The sequence below is a fragment of the Lepeophtheirus salmonis genome, chromosome 13 (assembly GCF_016086655.4).
Source record: "Lepeophtheirus salmonis chromosome 13, UVic_Lsal_1.4, whole genome shotgun sequence".
NCBI classification, from domain to species: Eukaryota; Metazoa; Arthropoda; class Copepoda; order Siphonostomatoida; family Caligidae; genus Lepeophtheirus; species Lepeophtheirus salmonis.
Window position 1 is genome coordinate 45,371,238 of NC_052143.2, and position 27,905 is coordinate 45,399,142.

General features: G+C 30.6%; 1 protein-coding gene across 2 annotated transcripts in view; it reads right to left on the bottom strand.

The window, feature by feature from the left end:
- The window catches only part of LOC121127931 (uncharacterized), a 29,515-nt gene extending 5,825 nt beyond the window's left edge, over positions 1-23,690 (bottom strand). Inside the window, exons 1-2 of one of the 2 annotated variants that reach the window (XM_040723518.2) lie at positions 23,388-23,667; positions 18,814-18,891 (exon numbers count right to left, since the gene is read on the bottom strand). In XM_040723518.2, the coding sequence (XP_040579452.1) occupies positions 18,814-18,891; positions 23,388-23,390 (81 nt within the window). In that variant the 5' untranslated portion in view covers positions 23,391-23,667. Of the gene's footprint in view, positions 1-18,813; positions 18,892-23,387 lie in introns of both variants that reach the window. The other variant, XM_071892718.1, reaches the window with a different exon arrangement.
- Positions 23,691-27,905: the final 4,215 nt, after the last annotated feature.

Genomic DNA, 27,905 nt, shown 5'->3' on the forward strand with positions numbered 1-27,905 from the left:
AGAAAAGAAAAAAGATAATGGCACTTATTTTTGTCACCTTATAAAAGTAAATATTAATTTGATGGGGCAAATTATAACTTTGTACATGTAGATACGATTTAATAATATGTGGAAAAAAAGATGTGTCATTAAAAAAAAATATAAATATTAAGTATCTTTTTTTGTTTTCCTTTATTTTTATTAAAGTCGATTTTCAACATTGGTATTTGTCCCAATTAGAAGCAAACATTTCATGAATTTATATAAAAGTCCCCAACGCCGTGGTGGACAGAATGTAAAAAAAAATATATATATCCAGAAAAAAGAAAATAGTTTGTCACTTTAATATTTGAGCACCCATAATTTAGTGGGGCTTCATTTGGAGTCTAACAAAACAATGAAGTAAAAATTGGCAGTAATTGAGCCTATCCGAGTCGAAGAAATGAAAACTATTCTGGTCTCAGCCGTTGCCCGATATTATGCCTTCTCCATTAGGATTCCAAGGGCGCTTCAGTCTTCATGGATCTATGCTGGGGACATATTACACTACCACCACTCATTGTTAGATAAAAGCTTAAAATTCTCACGCCGTTTAATGCACAATTTAAAAAAATTTAAAAGCTACTCCGGATCTACAGAATAGGGGCAAAAGTACGAATACATGTTACAAAAAATCATACATTTTTTGTAACTGTCATAAGTTTCACAATTGGAAAGATAATAATTCAAGGCCTGGGCAACATGGCTGGTTATTTTTCTTTCTTAGATTAAAAAACTGTCTACAAGGTGGACGTAAATAAACTTTAATGAATTTTATGCTAATTTACAACATCTGGCAACACTTTTTTTCAGTTGGACAATTGTAAAAAGTTAGAGTCTGTCATTTTGTCTTGCTTTTTGTCAAGTTTCATTCGGATAGCTTGAATTATGAATTTTCAAGAGAAAAAATGGAGAAGGATTGCCTGTCTCCTTCAATTTAAAAAGCCTAAAGGAGATTGCAGACATTTTAATTAGGTACCCTGTATAGCCCTGGTTGAAAGCCAATTATACAAAAAGGAGATTGTTAGTGGCAACCGGATGGACTTCCCTGCTCCACAACTAAGAAGAACCTTTATCAACCTTTATATTTTACAAATTTATGGTCCTGAAAATTATGGCCCCATCATCTCCCGATCTCAACCCTATGAACAACGTGGAGAGCAAGCCCAAAGCTCCCACCACGAAGGCATGGCTCCCTCAAGTCAACCACCAGGGAGGCTTGGCAGGTCCTACCCATAGCCGATATTGACTTGGCTTGCTCCTCATTTCGGCAACGTGTAGAGGCCACGCACGGAAAACTTCCTCAGAAAAAATTGTCAGGGCGGAAAATTGCCCAAATTTTGTTCAAACTTATTGATGAATGATACCACATTATAAATTCCCTTAATATTATTTATTTATGATTCATGTATTTTTAACAGATTCATCATATAATTTGCATCTATTTTAGGTCTTTAAGGTTTAAGTTATTATAAGAAATTTTATATTTTGTAGGAATTTATAAAATATAGATATTTGTTTAAACAAAATTATATTTATTCAAATTTACTCACAGGATTAGATAAAATTATTTGCAACAGAAATCAGTTAGGTACTCTAACTTATCCAAAAAGAAAAAGAAAAAAGTAATAAAAAACTTGAGTGTACCCATTAATTAAAATAAAAATAAATTTTATTTGCATGTAACGTAGTATTCATAAAAAAAAAGAGTTAAATGGCGTATAAACACAGAAAAAATGCAGTTTTCAATTTTCAAACCAAGGACCTAAACTATTTTTTGATATTGGAGGGGTTCCTTGGATGAATTTGTGGTAGTTCTTGGCAATCCCACACGTCCTCTGGGCCAATCCGATGGTGGAGGCTATTCAACCATATTTTAAGAGACCCTTAGCTTTTTAATCCACCTTCTTACGAATCATTTCGATTCTTAGAAGATTGGATTGAATTTAAAAAAATGTAAGGAAATTATATTGCAATAATATTACTCACACTTGAAGGTACTCCCTTAGGGGATGGAACGAGCAAATATGTTTAGATATTTGTCATAAATAATATTAGGCGAATTTATAATATGTCAATTATGATGTTTGAACAAAATACGGGCAATTTTCTTAACTGGCAATTTCCCTCCGGGGCAATTTTCGTCAGGGCAGTTGTCCTAGTATCGTAGAGGATGTCATGAAGCTGAAGGAAAATACTTTATTACCTCAAACAGTAGTTATTGAACACTCAATTTACCAACAAAAAAATTTCGGTCTCCCTTTATAAAAAAATTTATAAATAGTAATATATTATAAGAGTTTAGTTCCGATTAGAACTAAGGAAACAAGGACTTTACAAATATGAGGGTTTCAAATATGACACCTCGCTCATTCTAGTATTCAAACTCTAGAATATCATTTGACAAGCAGTTGGACATCAAATCCTCCTCCTCCAACCTTTTTGATCACATATGATAAGATACATTAAACTAGATAGAAGAATAAGCTTAGCATATGGTATAATACACAATGTAAAAGAAGAGCGGACGACTCTTTATGACGTATTCCTCTAAAATCCTAAGGACTTACGTAACAATATTTGCAACATACTACTCCTTCCAAGAGCGACCGTATTTTATTATTAGTAATATTTAGTACTTTATTTGCAAATTGAACTAACATAAACATGTTTGTTTTAAAATACATGTACATATATATATATTATTCGTCAAAGCACAGCAAAAAACTCATGTCATTTTCGTAATAAATAAAAGAAGGAAAAAAATATTTGAAAGAAGTATTCATTGCATATTGTATACAGCGCCCCCTATACATCACCTTCTAACAGTATAAAGATGATTTAGCATTGCATAATATTATTGTTGATTTTATTTGACTTGATTTGATGAGTGTGTTGTTTTATTTATTATCTTGCTTTATTTTTGCTTATTTAATTATCCCTTTGCACTTAAAAATACTGGTTTGGGGCCCTTTCCTTTGGTATTTGATAGTAGTTATATTCACAGAACCTCTCATATTACCACAAAAATAGTTTGTTGTTTTTAAATCTCAATATGTTATCATTATAACAATATATATGCAATAAATAACAAAGACACAACAAAAAGAAATGCACTCAGGCTTTATGTTGTATGTGTGTGTTTTTATTACTAAATGTATTCCTTTGGGCCTACATATAAAATAAGTGTTACGCTTTGTTTTGTTTTTTTAGAATTAGTATCAACCTCCCAAAATTTAAACATAAAAGGATTGATTTTTTTAAATAATTTACTCATTTTCCATCGCGTTCATCCCTATATATATCCCGGTAATTCTAGTGATAGGAAGGTGATAAGTGATAAGGAAGTCAGGATAGGCCCCAAATACAAAGGGTACAAAACTGTATGGTCTAAAGTTAATTCTATGTACAATGGCCATACAAGTTCAGAGAATAGATATCCATACACATGTTCCCCTCTACTTACATCCCTTAAATACAAAGATCATACCTTGCTTCACAAGTGGTTTGGACGAGGTCTGTGGACTCGCTGAAACTTCAGAGGGAGTCCAAGTCCTGAGCCCCGCCTGAACTTCAAAACCAAGCTTGACTTGAACTTCAAGATCAAGTGCAGAGTATAATAGGAATTTTATGTCCGAGTCCCTAATCTGGCAAGCCACATACTTGAATAAGTATATGTATATTGTATTCTGTCTATCAATTTTGATGAATACTAGGACAAATGAGGGAAAAAACAACCTCTCCTACTCCAAAATGTGGTCGACATACAAAAATAAATGAGTGATAACAATATTTTGGATTTTTTTAAAGTAGAAAGTCATAATTATCTTCAAAACTAACCCTTTTCGTTTCGATTGTGTAAATTCACAAATATTATATATGAAAAAACAACTAACCAGTATTTACAGATCCTCCTCTACTTTTAAGAAAAGGATTGCATTAAGAAGATCACAGTACCCTACCCAATAAACTACCTTTTAGTTTCTAAAATACGTAGCTTTGTAAATAAAAACTGACTATTCACCACTAGACTGACGGGGCCCTTAATAAACTTTCTTTAATAATTCAAAAGAAAAAGAAGGACTCGGGACTCGCACTATATTTAGACGAGACAAACTCCTAAAAACAACATAGCAAATTCGCAAGTCCGTGTCCACAGCTCTGGTTTGGGCACCATGTACTCACTTCCATTCAGAACTACGCACGTAGAACTACTTTTATCCACATGCAACCTCGACTCTCAAAGGAGAATAAACATAGTGTAGCTACAACCTTCTTTATTTTTCTTGTAAGCAACTATTAACTATTATTTAAATATTAATTATAATATACATTTATATAATAATTTTATCAATACAAGAATCAATGACTGATTATGAAATTACACGAATGATTAGTTAAAAAAGATATTAATTATATCAACTGATAGAACATTTTCATGTGACGTCAGAATTGTTCATGTCGGCCATTTTGGGAGCCTATACAACCAAGTTTAATATAAGTAAACGCCTTTTTTCATTAATATTAGTAATAAAATTAATTATTATGCAGGTATTCAATCTTTTATAATTCTTAAATCAAGATTTCTGGGAAATTTGTAAATTTTATGTATTAAAAATAGCAACTATGAGCCCCCATGATGGCGTTTCCTTCAATTAGGATGCAATTTATGACGTCAATGAAAACACTCTATATAAAAGTCAAGATCATATCTATGTTTGTAGTTGTTGTTTTTTTTGCGTTTTTATATCATAGGCCAGCTTTTTTTTTTACCATACATACAAAAAGCAAGACATAAAAACATCTCAAAGAAAAATTATTTTTATTTATTTCAAAAAGTTAGTTATGATGATGGACGACTCGAATAGAGAGTTTGTTTACCTCCATTAGTCTGTTCACAATCCTAATCAATATAAATTTGACTCACTGGATAATGTATTGCAGAACGGCATCCCCCAAAAGTCAACCCTTTCTATCTATGGTTTTGTTGACAGTTAATAAATCTATTCAATGCTTCCCGATTCATTTTTTTGGGATAATTGATGTACTTGCATGTATTTTTATTCTAGCTGTTCTTAGTTAGTTGACTTTTTCTGATTTGAAGAAGCCAATTTTATTTACATATGAATTCAAAAAAGTATACACACTTTTTCACCTTCTTAAATGTAGGATAGCAAAACATGGCTTACATGCAACCAAGGCACTGTTCACCTTTATCATTTTATCATAATTAAATCATTTATGTAAATTGGTTTATTTTATATATATTTATATATGATTTTTTTTTTTAAACTGTTAGGAAAAGTAAGTTTAGGAAGAGGAATGGAATGTATATGTGAATTATACAATATATGGACTAAGTTAGTTTTGGTACAAGATACATTAATACTTGCTCATCAATCTGAATACTTTTGTGCGTTGGATGTTGCTCTTAATTTTATATATTAATGTATTATTTATCATCATAAATAAAACCTTTCTAAAGTAACTAGTATATAATAAGGCCTACCTTTGAAGGTGAGAATATATATTTCAGTGGTTTTGTTAAAGTATCAAATACATGACTGTATTATTAAAGGGATTGTCCTCCTACCTAAGGAAATTCCTTTTGTAGAGTACCTCTCCTGACTTTTATCAATAACTTCATTAAAGGATCTTCGTTGTAAGAAACATTCTCCAAATATTATCTTTGTTTAGGTATTTACATTTTACTACTGTTTCACAACTAGTTATTTTCTCTTCATACATGTTTAAGTCTATTCGCATATGCTTCAAATACTATAACATTTATTAATAATTGTGATTAAACAATTTTTGATTAACAATTATGTTAGCAGACATATTTCAGATATTGATCAACAATTATGTTAAGAGACATATTTCAGATATTGATAAACAATTATAAATCATCATTGTTCTCAAATAAACTTTGTCACTTTAAAAGATACAAGTCCATAATTTCATTTTATTTGTCCACTATTTATAACAAAAAACTTTTACATCCATTCACGGAAAGAAGTGTCAACTTGTAAAATCTCCTTATATGAAATGTCAACTTAAGTGAGGGACTTCAAAACACAAATTAAAGAGCAGAAAAAACATACATATTTTCTTATTTAGGGAAGACTTATGAAGGCAAGTCTTGTATTGATTTTTATCATACGTCGACTCCAACATTAAGAATTTATGAATTTCGGTTTCTCTTCCTCCGAGTTTTTGTTTTTGATTACTCCTGATTGTCATTTATTATTGTTATTTCTGCCTTATTTATAGCAAGCACATATCTAATAAATAAGTTAACATCAATAAGAAATCCAATATGGTACAATTTGATGACTGAAAAGTACACACGCGAAAAAGGGGAAATGAAGCTTTAATGTAGAATACATACATGTTATGTACGAGTTCCATCTATTAAACACAACTTTTTTAAGTAGTAATTTCTTCGTCTTTAAATGCCATATTTAATTACATCATGAGCAGTTAAATCAACAATGTAATCCTCACAATTTGAAGAATTTCCTGGGGGTCAGTTTTGACAAGGGAAGAAGAAAATAAAGAAAGACAATGGTAAGAATTACTCAGATGTCAATCCTCAATTCTACTCTGACTCTAACAAGGACTTACAATTAAAACAAATCCTCAAGGGGACTCTCCTTCTTTTAAGACCACAAAGGAATGTTCAATCAGGTTTTGAACAGCAAAGTAAAAACAAATCATTCGGCAGATTCCCAATTCCAAAAAAAAGCTCACCTAAAAAAATACACACTATTTACATAACTAATATTGAGTAGCATTGAGTAATTGATGTTATCATTTCATTTTGATCAAAAATATTATAATTTTCTAGCCGTAGTACCCGGCATTGCTCGGAGTTATTAGGCGTAGTCAAACGGACAAATTTAGCTCTAATATTATAGAAAGTAACTACACAGAAAAACCGTTTTTCATGACCAAACTCACGGGTAGTTACTCAATGCATATATGAGATCTCCTTAAGAGGGCAAGAATATTTATAACAACTTGATAAAAAGTAATAATATGCCTTATGAGTCAGGAAGTACTTTAATACCTAAAGCGGCACCTGGATGACCCCTAGCTCCACATGTTCGATACTACATGCAAATCCCTGCAAGATTTCATTTATATGATTACATTGCTATTTCTTAGATCAAAAATATGGATATGATTTATGTAAGAGAGCATTATATATAGCGCACCTTATATACATGTTCAATGCGACTTGCAAAACGTCGGCTAGATTTGATTAATATGACTAAATTGGTATTTCTTGGATCGAAAATGCCTTGAGGTAACTATTAATGTAACTGTGGACATTTGAACTATATAATGTGCTTTAGAAAACGTCATATCAATTAGTCATTTTCAATATTAAAAAAAAGTAAATAGTAACACCATAAATATTTCCACAATCTAGGGAATATTTAATTGTCCTCAGCAGAAGAAAATACAAATTATCTTCTCATTTTTGAGCTATAAATTTTATAATTTGCTTATACCGGGTGCGGCAAAATAAATTCATTTTTCGTAAAGGCAATAAAACATGTTTTATAAATCAAAAAGTTCTATTTTTGTACCATAATAATAGTTATACATTTAAAGTCTTATTTGACATATTTTTAAAAACCATATCAGACAGGTGACGACCCACATTGTCCATTTACGGAAAAAAAATATATTTTTTGTTTATTGTTAATTAAATAAAAAAAAATAATGAACAATATATATTATTTGATTGTTCTGGATGATAAATTGATTAGTTCATTTATTAATTAGCAATTCGGCTCTTTAAAGATATTTTATTTATTTTCAGAATGATCTGTTTTGAACAAAGTGTACAAATTTAAAATTCTAGCACAACACTAGATGTGATCGTGCCAATTTTAGGTATCTATCATCATTAACTGCGGAGCTATTTGCGTTCAAATAATTTTGCAAATTTCAAATTATGAAAATGAATTGAAAAAAACTGCTTTGTGTATATTAGAAATTGAAGGAATGAATTGATTTACATAAATTGTACAACTATAAACTTAGTAGCTACTTCGGCAGTTAGTTTACTTGGAATGAACCCACGCTCAATGCGCTAATATATTTAGAGCCTGATTGAACACATTATATAAAAGGAAGTTATGTTGCTGCACCCTGTACAAGTTATAATTAATACACAATATATACAGTGTACTATGTTTTAGGTAGAGGATGTGACCAAGCCTGGTAGATTTTGATTAGTATCTACACCTATTGCATCATTCATTATATTTGAATAATGTGTCAAATGTTTTTTAGGAAATTCCCCTCAATTACTGCTTAAAAAGAATGTACTCTTTTCTATAACATTATTTGTATATAGATGGGCCTCAAATAGACACAACTGGGGATTTGTATAATAAGTGTAGTTCATATTTTATGTCAGGATATAATTATCAATGATTTTAAATTTGTTATGAGTAGATTCAGGGATTTCCCCGCTTGATAACAGATGTGATTAAAAAGGGAATCTGAAGTTACTTTACGGGTTAGAGCATATACAAATTTACATAAAAAGATATATAACCATTTTGCAGATTTTGGTGATTTTTTTAGTCGGGCAATTTTTTTTTTTTTTTTTTTTTTTTTTAATGAATTGATAATCTGAAGAATGAATTTTCTTTTCCTTCTTTGGATGTTGTCTTTATTATTTAACTCCTGAGTAGTAAACTACAATAAAAGAACGAGAGTCTCTTTGAGGAATTGTTGTCGAGTTATAATTGTAGGCCCTTGTTGGAGTCAGAGTAGAATTGAGGATCGACATCGGAGAAATTCTTGTCAATCTCCTTGTTTATTTCCTTCTCCACCTCCTCTTTTATCACAGATGATTTAAAAAAATAGAATCTCTGTCGTAACATTCTTCAAATTTTCAAGATTACCATTTTGATTTTCCCTCCTTTTTTTTACATGTCTATTAAACACACGATTTTCATCACTACTCATGAAAAAGGGAATTGAGTTAAAACAATGTAATGGATGTCTTTAGCAATTAGAATAATTTTTTTATTGCTATTATTCTCATGACTTAAATAAATAAATTAGTTCTTTAAGACTTCCATTTCACGATTTCTTAAAATTCAATTCCCTCTTTAATTTCATAATGAACTATTCTATTCTAAAAATAGCTTTTATTTTGACCAACTTCGAAGGTAAAAAGGAAGAAAAATAAAGAGTGAATTTTACATGTGTAAAGTTTTCCTTTTCAAAAGCCATTACCCCGCTAAAAATTGACGTCAATTATCAACTCATAAAAACCAAATTTGCAAATTGCAAATGTGAAGACTATATATTTCAGGCTCTCTTAAGGAGATGAAAATTAATTGTAGATGACAGGCACAAAATGAAAAAAGTTGTGAGGATTTTAAATCAGAAAAATTTAAGGACAATTTATACTACAATTTATTTTCCAAAATTAATTTGGGCCTTCACAAATCTTTTGTTTTACATTACGGAGTCCATAGTGAAGTCAAATACTCAAACCACCCACCTTCAACTTCAACCACTGCCTCTTAACTGCCCTTGAACCTGGCACAGGTCTTGATAAGGTACTCCTAGTCCATGTTGTCCACTACCTCGAGAATTGAAGCCTGCAAGGAGTCAACAATGCACGTTTATTCGACTCTCTCTCCAAGACACTCACACAAAATAGCCCATAGAGTTCCGATCCGGCGAGCTAAGAGGCCACATGTACTTTGTCCTCAGGTCATTAAGGAAGTTTGGAGGTTTTTTTTTGCTTTCAGAACGATCATGTGTCTCCTTTGCAGCTGTTACATACACATCACATTCCTTGAAAGCCTTGGTAACATTTTAAATAGTTGATTTTGGCAGCTTTATAAACTCAATAATCTCCTTGAGCTTGTGGCTGTCAGGGCGGCACACAATAATGGGACACGGAGTTCGTATTTGGGGGACATCTCAAACGTGTTGTACTTTTTGTTATACAGTTTGTCAGTTAAATCTGTTGAGAACACTTTCATAAACATGGATCTCAGTGTTGCTCAGATATTGAGCTCTAAATTTGTTTTATAATTTAAAATCCCTACCCTGTATATTCCTATATAAAAGTGTGTCGATATCAAGAAAACATATAAAGAACTGATTTTTTACTGAGGCGCTAGGTCCTTTTTTTTTTTGTTATTTGTATGTACATGCATTTCATTCGGGATGACTTAGTTTCGTTACTTCATAGATATATGCATAATAATATAATGTTTATCTACTACTAAAGTTTTGAAGAAAAAAAAAGCCCATGACGTCAAAAGTCCTTTTTTATCACCAAGAAAGGAAAGGTAAATAGATATGAGTCATTGTAGTTACACTTATAATTATTATTATCATGGTGCCTCGATAACTGAAAAATAAATAAATACACAATATATATATAATCATCCTACTACAGAGGACTCAAAACAAATAATTTAGAAAATCATTAATGTGTGCGTACATGCCACACATAGCCCAATCATGCCGCCCTCTCTACATACCTTAATAAACTTATAAATGTAAGAAAAACCAATTGCTAATGCCCACAAGTCCTTCTTCATTTGTACACTTACATACCATTAGGAAGGAATATTATTATTCAAAAGAACGTCTCTTTACAGGTCATCAAACACAGTCACGCAACTTCGAACTTAGATAATAATTCACGGAACCTTTTGCTCACTCTACATCTAGTGATTACTCACGGCGGCTCGCTTATTGAAATAAAGAAAGATGTAGTAGGGTATTTTCCTTTTGGCTGATTTAATTAATTTTCATAAGGGGACTTTAGTACAATTTAAAGCAACTGACTCTACGTATTATGAGTTTAAGTAATGTATAACAAAGGATTTTGATTGTTTTTGATAACTTGTTCCATTCTACGTTTATAATGATTAATATATATTCTTTAAATAATAATCAACACTTAGCTACATGAAAAAATTCAGAAGGCTAGCTATCATAAGTTTTCTTCAAATCGTAAAAATCTTTTTGAAAGTGGAGGTTGAGAGGAAGATGGGACAAAACATAATCATGGGCAGGAATAATTATAATCTTGGAGTCTGAAAGGTTTAAAAATTTCAAAGCACTCAGTTCATTTTTTTTTTTTCGTATCCTTTTTAGTGATGGGATTTTTGTAGAGATAGAATAAATTGTGATTATATTTTTTGTCAAGGTTGAGTGAACTTAATTTAAATACATTTTTTTAATTACTGTTATTTGCATTGTTTTGTTGCATACTTCCTTAGACTCTTCATAGTCTGCTACTTACTCCTAGTATGTACCCTAAATGTAATTATAGGTTCTGTTAAACGTCCTCTGCTGATGCAGGCGCTTGTATCGCAGCGAAACATTATAAAATGTGAAACATCCAAGCTCAAAGTAAAGATTATATCACGACAAAATAATAGCGCGGTGTAATTTGACTTTTTCGACAGACATTTGACTTCCTTTAAGTGTTTGCAACTTTAGATCCACTGAAGATTTGTTCGGATAAAGAGCCCACTAATGGCCATTCATGAAAGTAGATCAAACAGACCTTATGTGTAGTAATAAATCTGTGGATTATTATATCTATATGTAGAAGGAAATTGAGAGTTTCGTTGGATACACTTACTACTATTGACGTCGAGGGGAAACAAAGGCAAAGGAGAGTGAAACACAACAGTAATTCAATAAAAATATTTTTTTTACTATAATAATAAAAAACGACTTATATAAGTATATACAACAAAAACAACATGACAGGCAAGCAAGTAAGCAAATGCTTGGGCCTCCCAGAGGATAAACACGAATTGTTTATTTAAGAAAGAAGGAAAAAATAAACATATATATGTATATGTGTACAATATATTAGAGTAGAGAAGAGAGGAAGAGGAGAGAAGAGAAGAGGAAGAGGAGAGGAAGAAGCTTAGGCAGAAATAGTACAAAGTTATGCCCTGTAAACAATAATTAATTAATTTTCAATAATACGTAAGGTAGATATTTTGAATAGGGATAACAATTCCTTTTATTCTAATTTGATTTTACTTACATTACACTTCCCTACTTTTATTAGATCACGCAACCTCCCATCTGAAAAGAAACCAGGGGAAGAAGTACTCCAAATCAGTTTGGTAGCAATATATTTGCAAGAGAGTGGGCGCGGGGGGATTGGGAATTATATATAGGTAAAATCATCAGGGGAGCCTTTTTTGACTATTTGGACAGGTTTTTTGACTTTCTTTCCTTAGTACAAAAAACTTTTTAGAGTTAAAATTTTGAAGAAGAGTCTAAATTCGAAAAAATTACCTTTCCCCCCGCCCCTATATTATAACATTTTCATTTTTTATACAAGGAATTTCTTTAAAGTTATAATACCTTTAAAAATTCTGCTAAAGCCTTACAAACTCTCAAATTATGATTCAATAATTGTTGTTGATAATCGTTCAAAACTTAAAATGAGGTAATTCTAATTCAACAAATCACCTTTCAAAACACAGATTAGGAGAAAAGAAACAAACATATCTACAACTGACAATAAAATACACGGTATATTTTCGTCTTAGCAAGGTGACACTGTGATATTTATGACTAATGGGTTAAATTATATATAGGGTTTTCACTGACGTCATATATTCCACTGTAATTGAAGGAAACACAATTTTGGAGGCTCAAAGAGGATATTTTTATGGCATGAAATGGACAAATTTCATGTCAATCTTGATTAAATTTCATCAAATGGCTTAAGGGACGAAAAAAACATCACAATTCCATTACAGAATTCTACTATATGAAAATGATAAACAGTGAGGTTTGAATATAAACAATCTACAAAAAACTTTTTAAATTGGCTAGATTTGTATAATTATTTTCTTTTATTTTTGGATGGATTGAGGAGAAGAAAAGTAGATTAATCATTAGAGAAAACTGCTTATTCTTTCCATTCTAATAGCTATTTTGATCCTCAATATAGAAATAAGACTGTTGAACGACTTAATACATTTTAGAGTCATTTAGAAATATAATAAAACAAGGCAATTGAGCGATAAAACTTCTATAGACAGTAAGGTTCATGTCCATTTATTTCTTGGTCCAATTTGACATCAAGTAGTTGACTATTTTCCTTAATAATAATGAAAAAGGGGAGTTCAATGCTATAAAGCTTGGTTGTTTAGGCCCCAAAATGGTGGATATTGACACTCCTGACGTCAGGGTACGACGTTCTATTAGATTGACCCCCTTTCAAAGGAAGAAAATAAATCAAAAATGTGTTAAAAAAGATTAATAATAAAGCGCCCTCTTTTGATTGAATTGAAACAAATAACAACAACAAATTAAGCCATGTGTCTATTACTTATGAATGATAAGCGACTCCAGGCAGCAGCAGCCTCTACTCTAATATTAATAGATTCTATTTCTATTAATATAAGTTTTTGTATTTTATTTTTTTATGTTACTGACTGAAACAATAAAAAAAACTTGTCATTAATGAAAGGAGAAGAAAACGATTAATGGAAAGTTAATGTAAGTTTGATTATTATTAAAATGATTACTTTTGTTGTTCTTTTAATCAGGCCTCTTCTTCGCAAATAATGCATTTGCATTAATGTACAGTATGGTTGTAGTGCCCTTTTCAAAACCTTGAAGAGGAAGAAAAGGGACAAAATGTACCATGATTGAATGAATCAGTATCTTAAGCTGTTTTATATTTTCGTACATTTGTTTGTCATCAATTAGACTAGAGCCAGGGTCGTTTTAGAAAGGGACATTGAAGACATTTGAATAATGAATCATACTCATTTTTAAGTCATTTGAAAAAAGATGGGGATTTTCTAAAAACCGACCGTGAATCGAACCTACGTGCATTAAATAATAATTGATGATTTTTTTCTTTCTTTCTATTTTTAAAAAAATGTCATTTGAAAAAAGAGAGGAATGTATTTTTCTGAAAAAAAGTCATCAAACTTTTATATTTCGAAATATTAATCGAAATTTTTTAAATTTATATTGTAAAATAAATATACGTTTAAGAAATAAAAATTATTTTTTAAAACAAAAGAACACGACGCCTCTATTTAAAAATTGTACTAGACCCCGCGGACGGTGAAACCGGGCCTATCTACAAGCATGAAAAGTCATTTATAAATGAGAGGAAATAGGGGTACATCATTAGTTCTCTGTAACTTAACCTAGTGGGGTTACTTGACGCTACTTGGGTCAAAAACAGTTTTGTATTTTCATTTGATACTGCTTCTGGAAGGGGAAAAATACTATTTATGCTAAGCAATGGCTTGAAAAGTAGAATGGGGACTCTGCTCTATAAAGCAAATTATAATTTTAAAAAAAGTAAATTTTGAACGGAAAAAACACGTTTTCTTTGTTAAACCCGGGACTTTTCACCAAGAATCTTATATCTTTAATTTCTACACCTTCTATGTACCTCCTTAATTAATCATTTATTATTTTATGTATCCAATTTTTTTAGAGCATATACTTTATTAGTTTCTAAGTTATTAGCAAATTATATAGTTGATTATCTAGATTTGAAAGAACGTTCTTATTAATAGTCATGTATCTCAACGATGAATATGAAAGGAGAGTGGGACATGTCTTTTTGATATCATTTATTAATTTAAAAATAATATATCTTTCTATAGTTTTATAAATGTAATAGTAAATTTTCTTCAACAACTATTTTAGATTATGAATCCACAGGTATAAAATAATATAATGGAAAAAAGTATTCAATTTGTTGACTCAACTAAAAAGAGAAAGTAAAGTTTAAAGTTGAGATGCTTTCACGTTTAACTTTGCTTTAAGCTTGGATTTTTCACATTTTATAATTTTTTTTTTTTTCATAATGATTGTGGAAAATCCTATATACATCTGCAGACAAGTAGTGCTGAACGTGAAACCGCCCATATACCATGAAATTTTGATTCTGATTCACAAAAACTGTAAGTGGGGATTCAATTTAATTTGACTAATGACATTTATAGGTAGAATTTCAAGAAGCCTAAGCAATTAGATCGATTCTTCATATCAAAGGCCTCTAATGCAAAGATAGAAGTACCAATAATTATCAAACTTTGTAGAGGAAAAATGAAATGTTTCTTATAAATAATGTTACATGCACAATGGCTCCTTGTCCATAAAAAAAAAATTAACCTCAATAGTTGCATGATTATGGTATCCACAATATGCGACGTCGTCATTATTCAATTGACCTCTCTCCACAACGTTATCAATTGGTTATGACTTCTACGGATAGGCATTTCTAAAGTAACAATAAAGTTTAACTTGTGGTCCTAATAAACGGGTAATAATAGTGTTTAGACTTGGTCCATGACCAATTTTTTTTCGAGTCGGTCATATTATTTTTTTCTTCTTAAATTTTTATTCCATCGAAATACCCATTCAAATGGGAGGAGAGACACGAGGTATTTCACTTCTTGAATACATCTTCCTTCGCTCACTCATTTGCCTGTGCATCCTCTTTTAACGACACTTTGCTCTCATCAGGGGCGTCTGCTTGATTATATATACATATTGGTTTTTGGATTTTCTTCTTTTTATTTTAAAAAGTTAAGCTTATTTGAAATTCCAAAAATCGACAGCTGTTTAAAAAAAGGAAAAGTCTTGGGAAAAATTTAAAAAACGAAATTTCAAATATTTAATTTTTTCAAAAACAACTTCAAAAATCCATAGCTATTCACAAATAATTAAATTTTTTGAATGAGTACACTTTTTGGAAATATTGATAATTGGGGCAGGCTACAGCACTTCCAGCCCACCCCCTGATATTTACATTGCGTGAAATCGTGAATCGGAATTCCAATCGTAGACAGAAATTTACTTCTATAGAAAAAAAGGTCACACAAAATCATTTTGTTATTGTTGTTGGGCCGAATAAAGATTAATTTATTTGCGAAGACTTCCTTTTACTACAAAACTCGCCCAGAGAACCGCTCAGGAATATTTCAAATACGTTAAATTTTAAGGATACAAGAGGTGTCTAGGATTTCCAGACAGAAGTCCAACACTAGCGTATACATGTACATAAACAATATGTTCTTCTACTCATCTTAGAAGATTGGAAGTTTTGGAATCTCTTTATTTATATCTACTTGTATCTTTGTCTGTTTGTGAGTCTGTGTATCCCTCTCTCTCTCTCTCTCTTTAATTGTGTACATATAGCAACATATTGAGGAAAATAGGGGGTCGTTTAACTATAAACACATAGTATATATATGTATGTACAATAATAAATACGTATTAATGTTTGTATATAACGTTCGTTTGTTTGTGTATTTGTTTGTTGAATAAACAAATGTCGACGTTTTTCTATATGTATGCTTTGGTATATATAGTCTTTGTGCATGTTGTCATGTTTTGTGCTCTAGCCTCTTCCATTCCCCCTCTCAACTCTTATTAACATTAATGAACTAGGACCATTATAGGTTATATCTACAAAAATAAATGGTTTAACTATACAAAATATATTAAACTGCCCCGATTTTGAGTAAATAATTTTTATTTTCCCAGTCACAAAAAACATTTTTTGCTTGCCATAGTCAAAAAACACATTTTAACAAAGTCTAAGCCCTTTTTAGAGAGGTACAGGTCAAGATTAATGTTCCTTTTTGTTTGTTTAACAACTATCACTTCAACTAGGGTTAAACTTAGATATATAAACTTCTCCTTATCTTTAATGAAATAGGGAAACCGTAAATAATAAATGATTAAAAACTAGGTATATTTTATTAATAAAACAAATAGCAATAAATGATAAAAGTAAAGTTTTTGACACATAGACAGTGATGCTAATTAGGAGCATTTCGGGCATGTTAAAAAAAGAAACCGAAAATCAGCATGGTAAGGCTGAAAATTACAAGAATGCTTTAGAGATGGAAATAATCAAGGATATATGGAGAGCAATAACTCAATTCTACACTGTGTCCAACAAAGATTTAACATTAAAAATTGCATTAAAATCCCATAATTACTTTCTGTTTTTTTTTATGAGCATATCCAAATGCTCAATCAGGCTTATTATATATCAATGAGATGTTGTATGGAGTAGAAAGGAAGTTCCCTCCTGAGGAGTTAAGTAATAATGTCAACAGCTTAGGAAAAGACACTCGTTCAGTTTTCAGAAGATAATTTTTTTGTACAGTAGGAGGGTGGGTGCGGGAATGTCTACTCGAAAACGATACAGCCTAATATCAATTATACATGGTTTTTTTTTTTTTTTTTGGGGGGGGGGGAAAGACTAAAAAAAACTAGCCAACGAAATCAACTGGGAATTCATTCCTTTCGACACTTATTTATATTTGATTACTTTCATCCTTCTCAGTCATTACTACTAATACTAAAAATAACAACAATAGTAATCATATAAGGTCAGTTAAAACATGCTCAAACAACTAATAACACCACACTCACACACAAAAACAGAGAGAGAGAGGGAATAAATTACATACCAAAAAAATTACATAGTCCGTAACAATCAGGTCATACATAATGCCTTCAAACAAAACAAAAAAATGAATATAAAAAAAACAAACAATGAAGATATCCCCAAATAAAATAAACTGTAAATATATCCAGTCTCAACTCTCAAATTTCGAGTCTATTACAGGACACAGATGTCCAATTTTCAATTTGGGGCATAGCAAGGCATGTTTTGAGTCACTGATGGGCAGGCAACAAAGATAAAACTTCAAACATTAATGAATTTTTCTTTGCAGATTGACTAATTTGTCATATTTTTTTTTTTCTTTAAAAAAAATAATAACTTTTTTGTATAAAAGCCCTAAATTTAAAGTTTGTCGTCTTCGTTTTAGAAAAGACAGCTTGTTGAACATTTATATTATTATTACAACACTTAGTGTTGTCAGTTCTTGTGTAGGACTCAAGACTGCAATCCTGTCCAGTTGAGTGTCGGTCCGGTACTAAATATCAGTCCTAAACCTTTTAAAGCTTGATCCTTGATCACGTTACTCAACTGTGTTTTTTTTTGTTAAATCAATTATAGTCCTACGACTAGACTAGACCGTAAAACTCCTCATTGGGCAATGGGGTGTAAAACAACAAGTGCAAGTATATAGTTTTATGTTATAAAACTGCACAGATACAATAAATCATTCAAATAGTTATTGCAACTAGACATGATAATCCTTGCCATGGATGGAATTGTAGATAATTTATGAGTAAGAAGCATCTTTTTTTGATCCATTAATAGTTTTTTCTTAGAGATTATACTCTTATTATTAGAAATGGTATTATTGAATTAAGATTTTTAATAATATCAGCTCCCTGTTATATGATTTTAGATGGAAAAATGAATTACTCATATAATGAAAATAGCAGAAAAATATCATTTGAATTAATACATATTTATTTTATAATGCATTTTTAAATCAATTTACACCAAAGATAGGCGAGAATTCTCTCTTCAGAGGGATATGTTGACATACCCACGATTTATTTAATAATGAACCAAAGAGAAGAAAGTCGTTTTTCCTTTTCTAATTCCCATAATTTTTTTCTTTTTCTTCTTTACAAAGATCCATTCTTTGTGCAATATATACTCAAAAGTTAGGAACATAGATAAAGTGAGTCAAGTTAACTCATTTGCCATTTGTAAAATGACCTGAATTACAATTACATATGCAACTAATTCATTATCGACTCTTTGGAATATCCAAGGAGTACATCATATATATATATATATTGGTAAATACTTAAATTTTCATAGGGAAAAGGTTAAATAATTACCTTTACACCAGGTGAGTTGTTAGAGGAGCTTCGTTCTGATATTAAATTGACAGGTTGTTCCAATTCGGATTTATCACACTGAAAAAATAGTGAAAGTCTTAATACGTGTATATGTGTACGTAACAATAAATGTTATTATATAAAAAAGTGTTAATTAATATAACATAATTATTAGGAATAGAAGCAGGATATAACATTTGTGTTGCTGTTTTTTCTGGGGGAGGGGGGCTGATGGGGGAGGGGATTTTTTTAAGACAAGGGTATCTGCAGAATTATATTTAAGAGGGGGGGGGGCTTAGATATTGGATTTTTTTTAAGGAAAATCAAAAAATTAAAGCTGTTTGTAAAATATTTCAAAAACCCATAGCTATTCATAAAAAATTTGAAAAATCGATAGTTATTCACAAAAAATTAATTTGATCAGAAGAAAAATTTAAAAAATTAAATTTTTGGGAAAATGGACACTTACAAAAATTAATTCCTTTGAAAAAAAAAATTGGGAAATAAAATTTTTGAAAAACATTTTAAAAATAGATAGCTATTCACAATGAACTTCAAATTTTAAATTTTTTTCTCCACTTTTCACAGCAAACATATAATATATAATCCATAAAGTGATATTCAAACTTTTTATAATGTGTACCATCTGAGAAGAAAATATTGAGATCTGGAAACATGTGATGTGTGAGTGATTATTTATTTGGACTAGTCCCGTCTCAAGACTGGTCCTATCAATCCTTGGGACCGGTCTTGTGGATTCTCAGAACTAAAGCTGATCAAAAAAGAAGAAATACAATTGATTGACGTCATCAGAAACCAATTTTATATGTTTTTGGACTGAACTGGATTGGACTTCAGTCTTCAATCATAAATCAGAATTGACGCAATACGAATGATTACAATTTTTGAATAACTTTTTTATATATTATTTCTAATTCAGACATTTTTTAAATTCAAATTTTAAAATGTTTGTATGTTACCCCTCGTTCGAGGTTCCGCCTCCACATATCCCCTAAGGAAGTTTGCATAACACAATTTAGGAACGATGCATCTATAGAATTTGTAAGAAGATTCTTATTAGAAGGGCTTAAGTCTATGGACAAAAATCCTTCCGGCATTTAGTTTATGCCTCCCTTATTGTGTAACTAGTAGAGGTTGTCATAATTTTATCAAGAACATTTACCATATAAAAGGGTTATTCATAAAAGACCATTTGGTCAATTTAAAATAGACAAGGGCGTCCGCGGGATGTGAGCCAGAGAGGTTGCAACCCCAAAAATCAGCGAATTTTTGCTTATTACTCGAAATTTTTGGGCTCAGGATGAATAAATTAAATTTTGTGTGAATATATTTTGATTTTGGAATTTTTCGTCCAAAAAATTTAATATTGGATAATTAATTTTTGAATTATTTTCCCAAAAATTGTTATTTTGCGAACCACAAGGAATTTTTGAAAAAAAAATTATTATTTTTTGTAAATAGCAAGGAATTTTTAAATTTTTTTTCCAAATAAAAATATTTGAAATTTAATTTTAGAATATTTTTTCAATTTTATTTTTTTGTGAACAGCTGTGGATTTTTGACATTATTTGTAAATAACTCTAGATTTTGAAATTTGTTTCCATCAAATGAAATTTTTGGATTTTTTTTCAAAACATTCCGAACAACAAGCCGCCCCCCCCCCACAACCAAAAAAAAAATATATATACATTTACTAGGTGTAGAAAAAGTAATGAGACCTTCTAGAAATACAGTTTTGAATAGGTGTTGTTGATAAAATGTTAAAGTTTTGATTATTTTTGAATCACTTAGATTCTAACCCTTTGATTGAAGTACATGTTGTAAACAAAAATCCTTATATATCGCGATGGAGGCATGAAGAGGCATCATAAACAATTTAATCCGTCCCGGGAGGACTACTCGGACATCATGAGCACATGTAAGGACAGAAATCCTTTGGCTAATGGGGACAACGTTAAGGACAAACCCAAAAGTGGGAGGACCACCAAAGTGAAGGCTGAATGAATCAATTTAATATTTCATAGATACCTATAAGGTCAACCCAACGATAAATATGCCAGAGTACGCCAAAAAAAAGAAGGTGCATCACTCTATTGTGGCAAGATTAACCAAATGGCTGGGGGTTGTGGCATCAACTACAGAAAAAATGCCTCCAATTTGGTTTCCTGTTGGATACCGGTTATTTGCAGCCAACTTATTGATGGCGTTGAAGAAAAATGTGGTTCCGTAGATCACCAAGACCTTGAAGAAGTCCAACCAGGAAACGTATTTGAGTATTACTAATTTTGTACAAGATTGGATGGGTAGCAACATGAACTTCTGGTCCAAGAACATTTTGCCCCCTCAAAGCCCTGATCTGAATATACTGGATTATTCCATTCGGTGGAAATTGAGAAGAAGGCCTGCAAACTCCACTATCCCAATATTGGTACCCTGAAGACCTTTTTTAATCAGCAGTGGAGGATCATGAAAAAGAACTACGTTGCCAATGTGTGCAAGGGGTTCCGGAGGCAATTGGAGGATGTCATTGAGGCTGATGGTGGCCAAATTCATAATTAATGTACATAATATTTTCTATGTAGACCATCATCCTGATCAATAATTATGAGTATTTTAATGACTGCTTAGAGGCAGATAGAGTACTTTTTCTACAACCCATATACACAATCCTGCGGACACCCCTGATTTAATATAGGCTATTCATGACTGTTAAATGGACAATATCCTCTCTTTCCCTGAGTGAAATATGTTTTAATTGTCTAAGCCTTAATTATTTAATTAAGAACATACTTATTTATATAATATCTACAAATTCATGTATGTATAAAATATAAGGATTATACATATATATTAAAACCTTTGACTTTAATAAACAGAGAGTTTGTTTATATTTACAATTTATATATATATATATAAATTGGGAAATGGCAAAAATAAGAATATCTTGTTTACTTATTTTGCTCTATATTTTGAAGTACTTGAAGAAGTCTGAAAAAATATATATATGTGTGTGTTTAGTATTTATCCTCCCCCCTTTTTTTTTTATCGCATTTCGAATCACTACATATATATAATATATGTATTCAGTCGATTAATCTATCAATCACGTAACTTCATCTCATACATTCTACTCTAATCAAAAAGACACTGTTATTAAATCATTTTGGTTAATATTCTCATTCGAATATTAAAATATTTTTCTTATCATGTTTTTTAAAATGTACACAACGTTTGCATTAATAGTTTTTTGTTTTTTTTGACATATACAAAGGTCGGACGTCTTGGGTGCTCTCTAAATTTTTGTATTATTTAATATAATAGAAAGAAAAAATCAATTTAAGGGGAAATTCTTGGAAATCTAATGAAAAATTGTTTATTTTTTACAAAATACTTAATTTGGAAGAATAAACAATGTTATTTAAGTTTTTAAAGAATTTTCTCCTAAACTGAATTTTTCTTTCCATTTTTTTTTTTTTCAATAGTCAAAAATGGCGGAGTAAGCCAAAAAAGTCGAACATGTTTATCTGTCAAAAAAATGAAGAGCGCAAACGTTGAGGACATTTATACCAACATTACTAAAACATTAATTTGAGAACTGAAAATAATGGTTTCTTTCTGATCAGACCTTATAATTAAAAAAATATATATAATTTTTTTTTTTGGTCCATGTACAAAGTATGTTGGCAAGTTTTTGGCATTACTTTCACTCCAACCCCCATGGCCGCATTTGCTTACATATGCAGGTATGTATTTTATCCTAGCTCCTTATTGCAATTAACATATCCCCACCACCTATGCACGTACTTTGTCAAATAATTGGTTAAATCCAATAATATGGAAATTGACAAATTGCATCTAAAATAAACAAAATATAAGAGAAAAAGTTTTGAATCACCTTTTAAATATATGTATTAAGGGTATGATTCTACCATTGGCCTTCATTAGTATACTTTACATTTTGGATAAGCTTCGATTCCGATAATCCGCATCATTAAGTGAGTTAAATATTTATATTTACGTCAATTATATTTCACCCAAATGTTTATTTGTTCTCTCTTTTAAAGATGAGTTAAGAAAGAATGATTAATGAAAGCCGTGAAATGAAATTAAACTCACAGCTCATAAAAATGAATAAATAAATAAATAATCTTAAAGGTACTACTCAATAGTAAATTCAAATCATTAGCAAATGCGATCAATTGATATGAATCTCTGATATATTTTATAATTAATAAATTCATTCAAAAAACTATGTTAGAGAGAGAGATTGGAGAAGGAGACATAAATACTCCTTGAGAGGATTTTAAGTCCCTTGCACCTGAAGCAAATCCTCATTGAATAACATATTCATCAAGAAATAGAAAAAAAAAAAAAAAAGAAAGCTCATCCCTTTTCTCCTTACTGAATAACAGCTGAATATACTTGGTATGTAGTACATCTGAAAGACTTTAAATTTCTTCTTTTCCTTTTTACAATAAAAAAAAATATCCAAATTTTTAAAGGAGAAAAAAGGGAGGAAAAAAGAAAAGCGGGAGATTTAAAAAAAATCTTACCATGTTGATGTGTCGAATTGTATTATTTAAAATAATATGTCGTCAACTAATTTTCTTTATTTTTTCTTAATATCAATATAGCAAGTACTCTTGACCACCACTGAGTAATACTATGCAATAGAAAAAATAGTAATAATGTTTTGTTGAGCTGTGTGTACTGAACAGTACACCTATGTCTATGTCTTTAGTGAACAATTCCGACGACTACTTTGATGATGATTATTAAGTCGACTACAACTATAACTAATACTACTACTGGAACAACAACATAAATAGTTCTATTTTTTGTCAAATATTGTAGTCGTTGTTGTTGTTGTTATTTTGTTTTGTTTACTTCAAGGAGCGCGCGCAAGACAGGGCATGTAAGGGAGAAGAAGGAGAAACATACAGCACACGTAGTGCTGTTTGTTGTGGTTGAAGAAGAACTCTAGGAAAGAAGAAGAAGGCTCGCCCGTGCAGGCAAAATACATTGAATAATAATGGAAGAAGAAGAGTGTGTAAGAAGGCCGTTTTCCCCCGAATTTTTATTTTGTTTATTTTACTCGGAAAAAAGTAAACAACTTACGACTACTAATAATTCTGCTTGTGTGTGTGTTGTATACACAAAAACAACTACAACAACTAAAAGAGTAGTGTGTGATTAGTTGGATTGAATGATTCATGAATCCTCCTTTTATTTGTTTTTCCCCTCAGGATTGTATGTATTCCCTTTTTTTTTATAGATACAAAGATAGTTTGTAATATGTGTATACATAACAAAGCCAAATATTAAATTTTTTATTTTTATTTTTGTCTTGGGTAAATAATTTGTTGTTTTGATGAATAATTGAGATCCTTATAAATAAGGACACAATTTGAAGAGTCCAAGCAGGGAGATGAAAGGTGTCCACGGGTGTGGATGGAGGGGTTGTAGCCTCCCAAATCAAGGAATTCTTAATTTTTTTAAACAGACAACAAAAAATTTAAACATTTTTTTGTTAAAAAAGGCCATTCAGGCAAATAATGCAACAGAACAAAACAAATTTAAAACCATTCCAAAAATCAAGCCCCTCACCGCTCCCAAAATATAATTTTGCAAACACCCCGAATGTCTTTTGAATGTATTAAGAGAAGTACGCGGGATTTTTTTTTTTTTTTACTAAGCCATTATTTTACCAAACAAATAACCTTTTATAGAAAATAAGGCTTAAAAGATAGTTTTTTTATTTGTTTTGACATTTAAAATTTTCTTTTAAAATATATAATTGTTGGGTAATAAGGAAAAAAAAAATATCTAATTTGGAAGGTGTCTCAATGCCAATCCCGGGGGACGCCCTTCCTATCTCCCCCCTCATGGACCTAAAATGTTATGTTCAGCATCAAGATCGGTGGCTATGTGTCCCTTAGTTAAATGTACTTAGCTAAAGGGAATGTCCAAATTTCAAACGAATTTATTTTAAAAACAATATACCTATGAATACATTGATCCAAAAATGTTTTTTTTCTTGTCCTATATATTCAAAATATGTCCCAGACATTTTTGGTTGTATTGATATTTTCGGTCAGTGAGAGTTCAGTGATGAATTTTTATAAAAGAGTGTTTGCTATTTTTTAAAGTTGACCAAATTCAAAATTATCATGAATCATGAGATATGTTACGGTGTTGGCAATGCCCTCCTTTTTTTTCTGAGCCATCAAAAACCCTTACCCTCCATCCGGTCAAAGTTCCAGCGTTCCGGAAGTAATTCAAAATGAGGTCAATATATATATATATATTTAAAAGTAAGGCATAAGAAAAGACAAATTTATTTGATAATATTTTTGAATTTGTTTGTAATTTTTTTGACTTTATTATGTAGTCGATTCTGTAGGTTGAAACTCATGAAGTAACTATTGACGGCATACAAATATAATAAATAAATAATTATGGATTGTCTATTTATTCAGTTGTTTATATAATTAATTTTTTTCAAGAACAAGATACAAGAGGGCATACACATCCATAGTTTTTAAATCTTTGAATAATCAGTAAATTAATTAATAAAATCATACTTTTGAAAGTTTTTATTCAATTTTGATCTTGAGTGATTTGTAACAATTAAATTTTGTGTCTTTCCTCTAGATCATATGTTTTCAGGAGGTCATTCCCAACACCTAAACACATCTCATGATTCTTGATAATTTTGAATTTGATCAATTTTAAAAATAGACAACACTCTATTTTTTAGTATAGCAATATAAAATGATTGTCATGCTAATATGAATTAAATGTCAAAATTTGCCTTATTTTTATTTTCATTTTATAAATAAGAAACGTTAAAATTTTGGCCCCGTCTTGCAAATACGAGGGATACAAAGTTCTTGTTATGTATGGAGAAGAATATAAAGAGATATTGCCCCCTTGCTCCTCAGATTTGAACCCGCTGGAATTTTCTATATAGATTACCTTGGAGGGGGAAACCAACAGGACTTTACTCACAAATGCCGACTCACTGAAGTCCTTCATAGTGGCTGCATGGGACAACTTGTCTGAGGAATTTGGCATCAATTCCTGCATGGCATTCAGACAACGTGTATAGGCTGTGATTGATAATGAAGGTGGTCATATTGAGTGAAGAAAGTTTTGCAAAAACCTTGTCTACATGTTTTGTTAACAAAATGTTTTGCTATTATTGAAAATATAAAATTATCTTGGAGTTCACGTTTTGCTACCCTACACTGCATATAAAATAAACATATTTATATAACGTATTAAAAAACGTTATTGATAATTTCAATAATAAAAGCTAGCAACCCATATACCCATAATTTTAGAATCATTAGCAAATATATAGGTATATTATCTTACAAAATGAACGATTATTCGACTTTTATAAAAAGTTTTTATCACCCTTGAATGAATAATTTTTTTATAAAGAGTTTATTAAAGTTTTTCAAATAAATATTTTTGGACTTAACTAAATTTTGAGGGTTGAGTGCCAAATTGCCGTAACTTAAAATTACAAATATAAGTTTTATTATCTATAGATCTTCCGAAGAGTATAAAATCTGATGTTAATATTTAAAAAAATAAAATTCACTGATAAATATATACAAGAAATTCGGAAATATTATTAACTATTATGTAAAAATGGAGTTTCCAAGCTTTCTTCTATAAAGTAAATATTTGAGACACGATAAATTTGACACTCGCCCCACGATTTGTTATGTAATAATATGTTAATATTAATTTTATTTTGAGTAAGATAGGTACATTTAATTCCAATTTTTTTTATTATAATAGGTAATTTTAATGGTTTTTGACATATATAATATTTTGTATGATCACAATATAATCAGGATTTTTTATATTATAATTAGGTGGGGTAAAAAAATTCTGGCCAACCCCCCCCAAATTACTTTTTACTCATGAATACGTATTTTTTATATTTTTTCAAAGATAGACAGAAAATCGGCAGGAGTCCTACAATAAGGTGCTAAGGTACCCCATCTTGCCATCTCTCAAGACTAACTATACGAAAGGTAGCTACAAGTGGAATCAGAAGGGTGCCCCTATCACACGTCTGCCAAGTGCCAAAAGTTCGGCCACAAATAACATGGCTCGATTTTTGTCCAAAGAGATATGACCTTCTTCTTCACCAGATTTGAACCCACTGGAATTTTCTATATGAAGCATTTAGGAGAAGGAAACCAACAGGACCTCACACCCAAATGTGACTCACTGAAGTCTTCAATAGTGCATGTATTTGTAATTCCATCTCAAATCACCAAAAAAAACAAAAAAAACACATAAATTGTAATCCGACCCTTCCCATTTTGATGAAACTTAGCACTATTGATGCCTGTGGGTAGAAACTAATTACTGTGAAATTTTATAATATTTAGATAAATAGTTTAAAAGCTATGATTTTTTGAATTTTTGACTTTTTGACAAATTTGACCTGTACCCGAAATTTGAAAATCCCATATCTCCGCAACCACATGGCCAATATCGACGTATGAACTATCACTGAAAGGGTAATAAGCCTAAAAAAACAATTCCAGGTTCATTTTTAGACTTGGTATATGAAAGGGAGTAGTTATCTTCGAAACTATAACTTGACCTTGAAGACCTCGTGACCTTGACCTGACCTTGCATGGAAATGAATGTTCATACTGTTAATTACAACATATCAAAAAATTGGAGGGGTATTATTCCTAGCTCTCGTATAATTTAGAGTTGAAGTTCAAATTTTAAAGCTTGTATAACAACAATCAATTAAGGTAATAGTTATTCCCAACTATTTTATTTTCTATTTCTATTTATACATATTATCTCAAGTGTTTGTTATATTAGTTATAAAATTTAAAACTTCAACTCACAGAAACAATGAATAATACCTTTCCAAATTTTTGATATGGTAATTTTAAGTTTTTATTTAACAATGTGTGGTAGTATTGTAATCCATGTCCATGAAGACTTTTACGTCCTTGGAATCCTAACAGAGAATGCAGAATATCAGTCTACAGCTGCCTTCAGATTAGCCTTGATTTCTTCCA